The sequence below is a fragment of the Myripristis murdjan genome, chromosome 12 (assembly GCF_902150065.1).
Source record: "Myripristis murdjan chromosome 12, fMyrMur1.1, whole genome shotgun sequence".
Classification (NCBI taxonomy): domain Eukaryota; kingdom Metazoa; phylum Chordata; class Actinopteri; order Holocentriformes; family Holocentridae; genus Myripristis; species Myripristis murdjan.
This window is the reverse complement of record NC_043991.1, coordinates 9,864,987-9,879,531: the sequence shown is the minus strand read 5'-3', so window position 1 is coordinate 9,879,531 and position 14,545 is coordinate 9,864,987. Positions and strand designations below refer to the sequence as shown.

At 41.0% G+C, this 14,545-nt stretch overlaps 1 protein-coding gene across 1 annotated transcript in view; it reads left to right on the top strand.

The window, feature by feature from the left end:
• Positions 1 to 14,545, top strand: part of vav2 (vav 2 guanine nucleotide exchange factor) — a 197,833-nt gene that overhangs the window by 155,027 nt on the left and 28,261 nt on the right. The window contains exons 5-9 of the mRNA XM_030064977.1: positions 4,155 to 4,260; positions 4,672 to 4,686; positions 6,164 to 6,262; positions 7,566 to 7,634; positions 7,942 to 8,042. Of these exons, the coding sequence (XP_029920837.1) occupies positions 4,155 to 4,260; positions 4,672 to 4,686; positions 6,164 to 6,262; positions 7,566 to 7,634; positions 7,942 to 8,042 (390 nt within the window). The remainder of the gene's footprint in view (positions 1 to 4,154; positions 4,261 to 4,671; positions 4,687 to 6,163; positions 6,263 to 7,565; positions 7,635 to 7,941; positions 8,043 to 14,545) is intronic.

Here is a 14,545-nt window from a genome sequence, read left to right as displayed (position 1 = left end):
ACTCGAAGGGCAATGCCAGAGCTCCTCACGCAGTATATCAGAGCACTAAGAAAAAACAATCACGGCATAAAAACATTACGCTATTTTATTGGAAACCAGTAACTCGGCCAAGCCTTGGGGGACGTTTGTTCACTAGCTTTGACACGGTGAATCATAACCTCCTTCCTGCACTCCTCTGTCAGAATTTTGCCTATGTCGGTGAGGGCTGCAGAGGCGGCAGAGGCTACGGGGCCCATCGCACGCAAACACACTGGGCATCCTCTGGCCTGTCACTGTGTAATCAGACAGAAAATTAGATCCCATTCACTAGTCCTCAGGACTCAACTCCCACTCTACATCTCACTGAAGCTCAAAGACACACTGGCTTAAATGTGTACATGTATGATGGGGCATGTGCATGTACACGGACAAACAGGCACATACACACACTGAGATGCACAGACACACACACACACAAAGTAAGAATTTGAATAATTTATTTATGTACCTAAGCCCAAGAGACAAAGGGGCATACATAGTAAAGTTGCAGTCCTTGTCTTAGACAGTTTTACAAAGATGTCTTGCTTTTTCTGTCTCCATCTCCCTGTACAGTCCATGAACACACACGCACACACACACACACACACACACACACACACGCACACACACAAAAACAAACCCACAGGCCTATTTAGGGTTATGTTCCATAAAGTAATAATCTCCATTTCAAAACAAGCACATGATTAAGATAATTTGAGGCGTATGTTGGCCTCACGAAACCAAAGCCCTTAGCCTAATGCATCTGAAGAAACCCCCCAAGTAGGACGAGCCATCACTGATCTTGGTGCAGCTTTGAGATAAGTACGGCTGTAACTAACGCTTATTTTCATTGTCGATTGATCTATGCTTTATATTTCAATTAATCATTTAATCATGCCCTCTTTCAAGTGTAATACTTGATGATAAATGTCCTTCAATAGTCACTAGAGCCTAAATTAGGACTTAACATTATTTAATCTGAGCAGCAGCCAAAAAAAAAAAAAAAAAAAAAATCACAAAATATCAATTTTAAAATGATAAGAAACAAAGAAAAGCAAGCAGATCTGAGCATGTGCAAAGCAGTAACCAGCAAATGTTTGCCATTTTTACTATCTAAATGACTAAAGTGATTATGATCAAATTATAATTGATCGCTTTTCATTGATCGGCTAAACACTCAACTCATATTTTCAGCACCAGAGTCAAGTAGAGACGATATAAAAACAGACAATAATGAAATGCAACTTAGGGATCAATACAATCAGACAACAAAAAAGTCAGTGCAGATTAGGAATCATAAGATTACCAATTAAGAAAAGGACAGATATATAAATGAAATCAAGCAATCAATATATATATATTTTAATTTGGTTCCTTCACGTTTGTAGATCAAAGCTCATTATAAAGCTATAAAAAACATCATTACACCATAACGCTTTATTAACAAAAAGTCCAACAAGCCTTTACTCGTGTCAGTGCAACTTTGGATTCAACAGATAGAAACAATTTAACATGTCAGTGTGTCGAAGGTATCAATAGAGATATAGACAATCAAAATAAACAAATGATCAAAATAAATAAATGATTAAAATAATCAGGTTAATCAGGATGGGAAAGGGTCTTAAATGACCTCCTAGACCTCAATGTCTGCTCCAACAAAACAAATAGTCAAATTTAATTAAGACGTAGATTTAATGTGGATTTATGTAGATTTATCGCCTTTCCTTTGACATGTGGATGGCTCATTGTCATGTTGAACATGTTTACACACAGTCTAATACAGCACGTTGAAACCATCTCCTCCAGCTTCTCCTCCTCCGTGCTCTCTGGGATCAAGTTCCTCTTAGATCTTCACATCGGTCATAATCAAATGAGTGAACTAGCCCGCACTCATCTATAGTGATAACTGTCCCCGTGGCTTTAAAGGAGAACAAAGGGAGAGCGTCCCTCCCAAAACTTTGCTTCCATCGAGCTCCCCAGTCTCAGAGGAATATGGCGCTCATGTGACGGGACAGTGCCGGCTGACAGTTGTCCTCCCACACAGCCTTGTCAGTATTCAACGTGAGGCGCTTCCCTTAATGAAGCAAGAAACACATTGCTGAGAGTGAACCGGGCCACCTCAATTAAAACTTCAAACAGCCCCCACACAAGCATAAGGACAATGCTGAATATTTGATTGAGGCCAGGGCTCTCCTCTCTCCCCCCGTCGTTTCTTTATCCCCGCTCACGCAGGCGGTGAAAGCACGAATATTTAAGTTATAATGGGACACAACGGGTCACATGCTGTCAAACTACAATCGTCAAAATGATACCATGTTTTTGTGTTAACCTGCAATTTCTGCTGGTGCCCTGCACACATAGTGGAAGCCACGGATCCATAATATTACTGTGGGTGGCTAACATCACAATAAGCTGCTCAGCGGCCATATTGATATTCCAAAATGAAGCTGAAATGATGCACAGCATACTGTCGCCCAACCACATTCACGGGGTGTGGGAAAACAATCAACAGGAGATAGTAAGATCTGGGGAAAGGTTGAAACTGATGTTTATTTATGAGATGTTAATGAAGGCTGTGTTTTTGATAGTGGAAGTGATGCGGCTGTCTGACAGTATTTTGCTGAATGTCTCACTCATTTGTAAACAAACTATGCCAACTTTCACCAGCTTGCTCGATAACGGCTGCTGAACTGTTGCATTAAGATATTGTAGAATAGATGTTGGAAACACTAGTCATCATCTATTAATATTTATATATTCATGTTTTTACTTCATTTGAGAATTTACTCTCTACTCTATGGGTTCAGAAAGTTCTGCAGCCCCTTGGTTCATTAAACTTTTTCAAACCTAATTAGATGAACTGAAAAGTGCACGGCTGTCACGCTAAAAACAAGACTGTTTTTTCTTCGTTTCTGAAAAGTCGACATTTTGGGAGTTCACCGTTTTGAAAGGACAACAGCGAAATGCGGCTTGCTTTGTCCAATTGTGTGTAATGGCTGGAATATTTTTACCTCTTTATTAATAGAGCTAAATCAGAAATGTAATTTCTTTTTTCCTCTCCAACGAGGCTCACACGTGGAGAAGACAGGCTGTCTTGATCATTACTGGTCATTTATCATTTAAAAATAATAATAAATAATAATAAAATTTATTTGTACACATGTTTCACAGTCATAGGTCACAAAGTGCTTTACAATGGCATCAGTTGTACAGTTACAAAGAGAATTATTCAAATACAAAAAGAATAAAAGATTTGAACAACAATGCGTAAACAGTAAATATAAAAATGCAAATTTAGTGCAAAAAGGATCATGTGAACAGACATCCAAAAAGGTGTAGGGATGCGGGCAGAGAATTCCATAAAAATTAATCATTTAAAATTCAAGTGAGGCTGATAGAGCTAGAAGTTATAGAATTAACGATTATAGCGCCTGTAGTGTCATAGTGTGGCATACTGTGTTATGTACTGTTGAGGATATAAATAGAGATGACAAGCCTCTAAATCTATGCGTGAGTTGCTGGTATATGCTCTGCTGTCCTTAAGGCTGTGATACATGTGCATTCTGAGGCAGTGGAGACTGGCAATTCTGAAACTTGCAACTGACTGTTAATTAACTATATTGGTACAGGCCCATTTCCCAATGCCCAGTCCTGCGGAGGTATCTCCACTGCCTCAATAAGCCGCCCATGAAATAATTGCTTTTAGAGAACAGAGAGCGATTGGAGGGAGCTCCCAGAGCTTAAGGAACTCCCCCAGATATCATTCTGCTCCACAGTCAGTATCTGTGCTCTGCTGGCTGTTCGCCTAATTAAAGGTCAGTTAGCTAGCTGGGTGCCAAACCAACATAAACACGTTAAAGGGAAATACCTCTCGATAGTGCAGCTCAGTCAAGGTTTCCGAACATGGGCCGCTTTCCCTCATGACTGGAATTTAGCAGCGCTCGTGACGGACAATCACCTCGTATCTGACTGGTTTGATTTTTCAGCATTTTTCAGGCGTCAAGGTGCAATTTGTCAAAGTCTACTGAGGCGACATGAGCCCTCTTGGCAGAGTGAAAGGAGCCATCCTTTCAGTCAAAATGAAGTTTGACTGAGGCCTTATTTCTAACCTTTATGCCTGAATTGTGTCCCCCCAGTGAGCATGACTTGGGTGAGGATGACATCTATGATTGTGTGCCGTGTGAGGATGACGGGGACGACATCTACGAGGACATCATTAAGGTGGAAGTACGACAACCCATGGTAAGAAAGTGCACCATCTCAAAGTGCCTCCCTTTGCTTTTTGCATGCCATTGGTTGCATTAGCAGTAGAAATGATCAGTAATTTAACAACTAATGAAGCATTTACCAAAAGGATCCTCTACATAAGATAAGATAAGGTGTAACTTTAATGAAACCATATAGGGGAAATTCAAAATTCAAATACGTTAATTACTTCCAACACACACATATACACATATACCTCAGTCCACTCTTAAATGACCTTGTATTATTCATGTGCACGGTCTGTGTGTGGATGTCCGTGTGCCTGTCTGTTGGCATTGTCTTGGATTTGCATGATGGCATGTCTGTCGGTGCATGTCAATGTCTCTGTCCTAATCTCTGGTGAATCTTACTTCTGTTTTCGACCACTTTGCCTCTCTCTTGCTGCAGATCAGATACATGCAGGTGAGTGCTGCTGTGCTTATGACTCACCACACCCTGTCAGCTAACTCCTCTGCCACTTCATTTGAAACTTACTCATAGCATCCCAAGAGTATGACCAGCTAATTAGATCAGTGACCCCTGCACAGGGACGGCGGAGACCCCCGTCTGGCTCAGGGTCTGACTCAGGGGCCTTGGGAGACAATGTGACATCAGTAGGATGACAGGAGTGTTAGGTTACCTCAGTTAGGACAATAAGGTACCAGACTGAACTGCAAACCATGAGATAATTAAATGGCACCTATTTGCACCTATTATCCCCACTTATTTTACAAAACTGGTTGTCATTTGTCCCAGGTGGACACATACACACACACATTAAACTTTATATATTACCCTATAGCAAAGTTACTTAAAGTTACTTACTTATGACAAAGCCTCAGTAGTAAAGGCTGCATTAAGCAAGTGGATGTGATTTTCTGAACGCATTAGATAGTTCTAGCTCTTCTGTTATGTGCCTCTACCTGTTTGGTCATTGCATCCATATCACTTTTTAACACTTTAGAGTGTTTGTGACACACTCAGCTCATACTTTCTTTTGCTGTGGCCACATGTGTTACTCACTCATGCATTGCATTATCTTTTGATTCTTTTGAAGAAATCCGAATAAGCTCACACACACACACATACACACACACACACACACACACACGCAGAGACTTAGTCATACATCCTCTCCCATGAGTAATACCCATGTGGCTTCGTTGTTTGTTTTCTAACCCCCAACCCTTCCCTCTCACTTACAAAGTGTCTGCTTGCTTAGCTAACTTCACAACTCTGGATGCATCAACATATGTCTTGGTCAGCCAGCCAGCCCCCTCCAGGCCTCGACATATTCTTTTAGACACACACACACATCACTCGCACAAACACATACACACAAAAAAAGGCTCACAGGCACGCATGTACCCACATGTGCCAGCATCACCACTGCCTCACATTACACAAGCAGTGCCAGTAATTGCAGTGAAGTCAGGGTGAACACACTCCTCTGGATCAAGTTCATTTGGAAATCGGTTTGATTTAATTAACTATGCTTGTTTAAATAACATTTCTGGAGTCCAAGAGCCCTCTACCCCTGGTTCTCACAGAGACCCATGATTGGCGTGGCTTATTTATTTAGTTATTTATTTATTGTATTATTAATATTTACAGACTACTTTAACCTCCCAGCTGGTACCGTCCCATTGTGTCTGTATTGCCACTCCTTTAGACAGATATTAATTGAAATGTAGTGCTGGCATTGACTTGAAATCCAGTCTTTTTTTTCCCCCCGAAGATATTATTTACACGCAAAAACCATTACTGAACACCAAGTACCAGAGGGCCATTAAATATGTACGAGTAGGGTATGAATTGAGGCACATGAGATTATCAGTGACCCAAAATCACACAGTATAATTAGTTCCAGGCCTAACTCATCCTTATGTCATATTTTTAGAAAATGGGCATGTCAGAAGATGACAAGAGAAATTGCTGCTTAGTGGAGATCCAGGAGACTGAGGCAAAGTACTACAAGACTCTGGAGGACATTGAGAAGGTGACTATGAGAGTGTGTGTGTGTTTGTGTGTGTGTGTGTGTGTGTGTGTGTGTGTGTGTGTGTGTGTGTGCGTACAAGCGTGTGCATTGCATGTGTAATTTCAGTGTGTTTGTGCATATGCATGTGTGTGCACAGGTGCTCGTATAGGTGTGTGGCACGGCGGCACACACACACTTCAGCGCGTGTGTGTGTGGAAATGCCGTGCGTTTCTGCGGAAGTGAATGGGTGGACGTACATGGCAATGAGTTGGCTTTTGTCACGTTCTGCTTTGTTGGTCTCGAGCCTGCGGGTAGGGGCGCAGCATGGAAATGTCAGCTATCGGCAGATTCATTGGGGAGCACAAATGTCAGAGGAGCTGATCAATACGGTTATTATTGGCTTGGTCTCACACAGGGAGACTGATCCCTGGGGCTTTATGTGTAGATGCACGTTCACAGACACAAGGATGCCAACATGCGTGCACGTGCACACGCATACAACTCATCCCATGTAAAGCAACAAATTTTGCGTAAAAGGAAACATATGTACGTGTACATGCAAAACGCACACACACATACAGCTCCCTCAGAGTAATAATGAACCATTGTTTATATCAGTGTTGCTAACACTTCAGTTTCTGTATGTTGACATAGATATTCTCAATTTGATGGATGGCCAGAAATCATCTGCTCCACTAATTTCATTAAAACTAAACTATTATGTTTGCTGCGCCAGTGCAACAAGAGATTATACAAGAATAACCTTCTATGATCAGAGGACTCGTTAAGCTTAATTGAGTTGGGGTTAATAAAGCCTATCATCTCTTCATTGCTTCTTAGTTGATCTATTTGTTATCATTAGGATGATGGAATGTGACAAGCATAAAACAACATTAGTGAAACAACAGACAAGTTTTCCCCCTGTAAGCATTAGTGAAGCTGACGCCAGCGGCTGTATGTATTTACGGCACATACAGTGTCATGGCCCGCAAAATCGCGGCCGCATGCATCCGGTAAACAGCAGCATGTTGCCACCATCTTTTACAGTGTGCCCTGTTATTATGGATTTTCTGTGTTGCCTCAGTTAATGACTTTCAGTTGTGTTGTCCTTCAAAAAAAAAAAAAAAAAAAGCCTCTGCTGTTGGTTGGGTTGGGCTGAGTATTATTTTATACAATAGCAGAGTGCTGTGTCAATATATATTTGACCTGAAAATTAAATTGACAGCGCTGACCTACAGGTGCTTGGTTAGTTGAGCAAATGGGATTGTAATATCCACTCTTCAGAAACAAATTTTCACTGAAGTGTCTTTTGATTCTTTTAAAGAATTACATGATCCCCCTGAAGCAAGTTTTAAGCCCACAGGACATGGAGGCTATCTTCGTCAACCTTGAGGTGAGTAACCGCTCGAGCAAAGAAAACGATTTCTATACGCCTGGATGTGTGGACCAACCAAGTGAATAATTGCCTACGTGTATGCTTGGCCTATATGAATGACAAGGTATATTTATGTAAATAGGAGGAAATAAAGAAATATGCATGGGTGAATGAAGAAGACGGTGGATGGATAGATAGATGTGGTATGAATGAAAGAACAGGTGATTAAACTGATGGAGCATTAGACAGGTGGTTAGTGCGAAAACAGAGTTTTGATCGTAGTTACATAAATTGGCTGCTCATGCTTGTTGTGATGTCCTATCAGGATGTGATCAAAGTCCACTTTGCCCTCCTGAGAGCCATCGACCTGAACATGGTCAGTGGAGGAAACGGCCTGGGGAAGATCTTCCTCGACTTCAAGGAAAGGTTAGTAACCTGCGTGCGCTCTCTTGTCCATGTTGTATATTTTGTACGTGCCACAATGCATGCATACATGAAAGAGATCTGTATTCCCTTCGTGCTCGGTATCTTGATGAAGCTACTAGATCTTCATCAAGATTGAGTATCCCACGATAAAACAGAAGATAGGATTAGGATTTCAAGGAGAACGCAGAGAAGGCATGTGACTGATTGTGCCACACCAATCAAATGATCCATGCAAATCCACTGAAAGTCATGCCATTCAAAACCCACTCGATGAGCGAGTATTTCCCCTTTTACCAGTCACATCTTTATTCTTCTATATCTTTTTTTGTCCCAGTTTCTTTGTTAAACCTCTAGCATTCTGTCAGTCGCTGAATTCAAGCATGTGAAAGAGAGTTAAACCTCACGCTGGCTCTCAAACAGCCCGGTTTCCATTCTGCCTCTGCAATAAAGTCTATTCTTCTAATCTGGAGATTAGGAAATGAGTAGGGAGCGCCCAAGTTTTATTAGTAAATAGGGTTTTCCCGATGATGGAATTGCAAGACGATCCCTTCCAGCTGCAGTGCAATGCGTGGATAATTTGCATGCCTAAGGGGAGCAGTGATTTGCTTCCCTGCTGTGCTGAGTGCCGCTGTTTCATATGTAATGGTAATGATGGTGATGATAGGTTTTGGCCCCAGTCATGATCCCATACACAGTCATGGATATGCCGCTCTCTTGGAATGATACAGCCATTACTTAGAACAGCAGGAGTGAGTCACACTTTTATGTGCATGTGCGCATCCATGTTTTTATGTGTTTTGTGTGTTTGCGCACGTGCACAGTGTGTGGCTCAAAGTGTGGATTGTATTTTTGTGTATCTGTTCCCCCATATCTGTGCACATACTGGGTTTATCCACATACCTCACATCTCTGTATCTTTTTTTTTTTTTTTTTTTTTTGCACTCCATCTTTCCTACCCGAAAACAGACAGCCACAGGCTTGTATTTCTTAGGGGAACGTCACTTTGCATAGGTAATAGGCTCATCGCAGGCCTCTTCCGTGAGCCTAGAGGGCCACAAAGCGCAAAGTTAGCGTGACACGAGAGGCTCTTCTCCTCCTTGTAGACAGGAGCAGACGTACTCTGCATCGCTCTTCCTCAAACACGAACACACACATACACTGCTTCCTCTCTTTCCTGGTTTAAGTCATCTACTGTGACATTTACTCGATGATCTGACAGCAGTGGTTTACTTGCACACTGTAGCAGAATAGGTCCAGCTAACCAACAGCTCCCTTGAAAATCCTGAAAACACACACTGTCAAACAACACCAACATACACATATGGAAAAGCAGAAACAGAAAAAAAAATAATTGACGTTAGTTAATGCCATAATAAACATTAAGTAGCAGGTAATAAACATTAAGTAACAGTTAACTAACCGTTAACTAATGTGTCATGAACTAACTGAACTAACTAATGCTGTTCATGCTAAGGTATTAATTTATATGTTATTTAAGGGTTATTGTAGATATTATTAACATTAGTAAATGCCATAATAATCATTAACTAACAGTTAATTGACCATTACGTCATTAACTAACGTTAACTAACGTTAATTGTTGTACTCTTATTGTAAAGTGTTACCAAAATAATAATACATTTTTCTGTTGCTGGTGAATCATATCTAGCCTATTGGGGAGCCTGGGAGCATCATTAACAAATTGTCTGTCCCCACGGTTAGTTTGCTAGTTTTATTTTTTAATCTCTCCAGCCAGCTGACACCGGCAGCAAGTGCAGAACTCCAAAACAGTTTTCAACAGCGATGCTCTGGCATATCAATAAATATTCTTCCTCTATTCCTAGGCCCATTGAGAGAGGACATATAATGTTAATATTTACCTTTAGTGACATTCTCAAGGAGGCGATGCGTGGTTATTTTGAGGAAACGATTCATTTGATTTGCAGGTCCTGTGCGTCAGAGGCATTTTCTATTCTGTGTGTGATTGGCATGTAAACCGCTCTCATTATGAGCCACTCCAGCCTCTTGTCTGTCTGTAGCAATAGAGAGCGGTGACCAGGGGAATTGGATCCGCACAGAACCACTCTCATAAAGCACCTTGTCAGTGTTCCTGAGGACCTGGCTAGGTGTAATTAATTTGGTTATCTACGCTTGTAAGTCCCAGTGACCTTTGCAACAATGTGCTTGTGTTTCTTTTTTTTTTTTTTTTTTCTCACTTCAGTGCAAAAGATGAAAAGCATTTTCCCTCATTTGTCATTGAACTGAATGCCATGCTGAAAATGTCACTGATTTATCTCTACCACTCCTCAATTCTAAAACAGCAAGGACCTGGCTGAATAGCAAAGTGCACTCAGAGGCAGCTCTGTAAACTAAACAGGCACTTAAGTCCCCTCTTGTTGATAGCCTCTGCATATATAGACAGTGGGCCATTTACGACATCCCCGACTCATTTCTGGAGTAATCTGAGTCCCTTACAACCTTGCAATTCCTACTCACGGCCACACCATGAGGTACTTGATTGTAGGTCTTTGCTCTATGTTCTCCTCCATTTGCTGTGTGCTGGATATGCTGAGTGGAGGTGAGAGGGTCCCAATGCCATGTGTCAGGGAATATTAGCCTGCTCCACAGCCTGTCACTTCTATTTTGCTGGGATATTTCCTCCGTAGCCTGACTTGGGTCCTAGGGCGCCATAGGGGTGGGAGGCGAATGCCCAAGGAGCAGTTACTCGAAATTGTATTTTCTGCGAAATAACATGCATGACAGCATCGCCATAATGAAAGAAGCCAGTACGGCAGGGGTGATGGTACCGACGCTGAAAAGAATATAAACAGCAGGCTCAAACTTTACCAGCAAACTCCTCAACCCAAAGGAAAGCTTTATTTTAAACAACATTGCTTTTTAGGAATTGTTATGTTTTCTTTCCTATCCTGCCCTTAAGTATACCATTTACACCTTGCTTCTTTCTGTTTTGGCCTGCAGTAGGTATTGATCCTGGTGAAAACATAATACCTGGGCTGTTCTTGACTTAGAAAAATAGTAACTGTGTTTACCAATCGGTATGTCCCCCTTTAGACTGCCTCCCACTGGTTCAGAGCCTGGGACATCTGTCTCAGTTGTCTAATCTTGCTGTCTTGGTTGTCTCTGATAACACGTAATCCTCCCTTCTATGCTTGTCTTTTGGTCCTAAATCTTTATTTTTACACTTGTTGCAAAGCAGCGCAATAAGCACGTCTTGATGGCCACGCTGCCTAGAATTAACCAGGTAGCACAGGGACATTTATGCTCCACTCCACCACTATTTATGTGACAATCAGCCAACTTTAAGGAGGATGTGAAACAAGGATGAGACGGAGAGAAAGAGAGAGAAAAGAAGGGGTACAAGCACGTTCCTCTAGGGTGTGTTTATACACTGTCTATGAGTAATCCACACAGTATCGCTGCTGGCCATTAGAGCAGTCTTTATTTAGCAGAACTTTAATTAGATAAATATTCTTTTTTTTTTTCTTTTTTTTTTTGTAGAATCTGTGAGACAAGGTTGAATTAAATTGTTGTTTACTTGACTGCTACTCAGCAAACGTTTGCATTTTGTTCCACAAGAGTTCTCAAGAAATTGGTTAATAATTAGTATAGGTTAATGTTTTAAGTGTAAATAAGTGAACTGATTTCTTGTTTTATACATCCTCCATTAAATCATTTCAAAGAAATTCAATATGTAAAATAACAACTGACAATTCATGATATGCAAAAGTGTTTCAGTTTGTTTTTCATAATTCCAATATTAAATTTTATTCTGATTGAAGGCATTTTACAAAGATAGCAAGTCCCTTCAGTTCAAGACTACAGTGAGTATCTACTAAATACCACTTCATCTCCTTCTCTTAGTGTCAAAGTTCCTGTCAATACACACTGCACCAGTTCTAATGTACTCAAATAAACACTAACCGCCTAATTTGCATGGAGAATTGCAGACTCCGTTCCAGTGTGCAATGTGTATTGGCACATAAACGCTGCGGCCAACATTTTACCACCAGATGGCAACTTGATGATGGGTCTGACCTAACGCTGCCCTTTCTGGTTACCAAACAGAGATTAGCGATTCAATACGGCATAAGTTGTTGTGGAACCTGTTTGGTGGCATTTACTTTAGGGGCATTTTCACACTTGACCCACATCGTGATAAGAAAAACATTCACAACTCCATAAACAATTCTGTGAAAAGTCATGGGTCATTTTAGCCATAATCTCTGTAACCGCAAGGCATCCCCAGTTGGCTTGCATTGACTTGACTTGACTTGACTTGACTTACCCTACTTAAATTGTAATAATAGTTTCACTTAACCTTTAGTATGCTACAGCCCTGAGAATCACTGAAATGTCAGAACTTTTTTGTAATAGAGATGACAAAATGAAATCTGTAGGAATAGGTGAAGAAATCAGTGGAGGAAGAAAGATTTAATTCCAAAATGAGATGTCTGTTATTCTGAAAAAAGTGGCACCTAATTATTCACACACCACATTAGAGCAAGATATTGTTCTTTTTTCAAGGACTGCAGATAACTCAAAGGAGAATACAGATGTCATGTTGAACAAAAGCTTGTTTATCACATCTGTGTCAATCATTTTGCATGACTAACACAGACGGCCTAAATGAAAAGACATGGATGTGGATGTCTATACTGTATATGTAGGATTTTATATTACAAATGTTTGAGTTAGAGATACACAAGAAAACAGAAAATGATGAGTGCTGGTGAATGTCTTGTACGTGAAATTCATTCACTATTCAAGTAGACACCAGAATGAGCGAGATGTGCGATTTAATTGGTTTAGAGTGTGATGTTATCATTGATGCTGGACACATCGCTTCTGCCATCTCAGCAACGGATGCCCTCTTGAGATATTTGGCTGAATCACATGCTCCAGAAAACTGAATTTTAATTATGTGTAGTCAACTTTGTTTTATTTGTATTTATTTATCTATTTATTTTTGTGAATTAAATTCTACAAGGGGTACCTTTAAGTACTTTTAAGTGGATGTGTTTTCTCAATATTGTTTCTAGCCTCCTATATAGCTTCCTGTGACAATCCTTTCCCTAACTTTAACAATAACCATTTCCTAACGTTAACCAAGTAGCCTGTCTTTAGTATCGTTAGTGGCCTAGCTTGCTAGCCGATAAGCCAACATTTGGTAGCTTGTGTGCTCAGGAAACGGTCCTTGGGTCATGTTAGAGACGTTCCTGTGGGTCACATGTGTTACTAATTTCGGAAAAACTCATATTTGTTGTATTAGAGGGACTGAACAAACAACCTATGTGATCGTATGGGTTGGAGGACTTGTTGTGCTTGTTACTTTTGTGAGCAAACTTCAGGTACATGGCAGCACCCTGATTAATGAAACCAAAGTGCATTTTAATATATAAGACACATGGGAAAATCAGCAGGAAGTGAATAGCATCAAGTCAGCATAGAGTAACATTTCCAGCCTTGTTGAATCCTCACATGATAGGAGTCGTGCTGCTTCCGAGGCGTCAGGGTTGTACCCTTTAGTCAATAGGTGTGCTTAGTGATGAGGGACATAGGCTTCCCTGCTCAGGTAGGACTTCAGACAGAGGAGTCATATCCATGTTTGTTTGCATGTCATCTTATATACATACGCCTCCTCACCCTTCTCTGTCGGTAACGTAGCACTTGCTGTCGAGCTGGACATGAGTTTGTTTGCAAGTGGAAACTTCAAACCCTGAGCCCTCAGGCATTATAGATCTGGCTGCTCGCTCCAGGCAAGCACTTGTGCACATGTACATAACAATATACACACACACGCACACACACACAAACACAAACACACCAACGAAAGAATGGCTTCTTTTTAACCCTGACCGACTGAGCAAAGCAATCGTTCCTTTTTCTCACTTTCATTCTTAGTTGCTGTGAAAAATACAGAATTTAATGGTTCCCTTGAGGATTTTTTTATAGGGCCATGCATAAATAAATGTTAATGAGCATGCAACATTGTCCATGAAATCTTGTTTTCACAAAACATACAGAAAACCCCTCAAGAAAAAAAAAAAGTCATCTTTTTCATGCATTCTCTATCTGCCCACCTTTTGGACCAGCTGTTTCACCTTAATTTTGTTCATCCTAACCAAATTTCCTGTGGTATTTCAACTCACCACTGACATCATCATGTGTTCTCTTTTTAAACATTTCCGTACTTCTCTCTGCTCGGGGCCACTGGTAAATGCCCACTCTGAAACATCTCGCGCAATAATGATTCCCACATCCCCAGCTCACTGTATACTTGTCACATGGCCTCATATCAGAGGACCTTCTTGTCCAATTATGTTCTGGTGATGCGCATTATGACAGGGTGTCTCTTGCATGGGCCCCTGAATCCTCACTACGCTGCTCAGTCGTCCTGGTGTCTGGTAATTGATCAAGGCCCCCATTAATCTCAATCACTTTGTCCTCTTTGAGGAGAAGGAGCTGAGGGGAGCTGCCTCCCT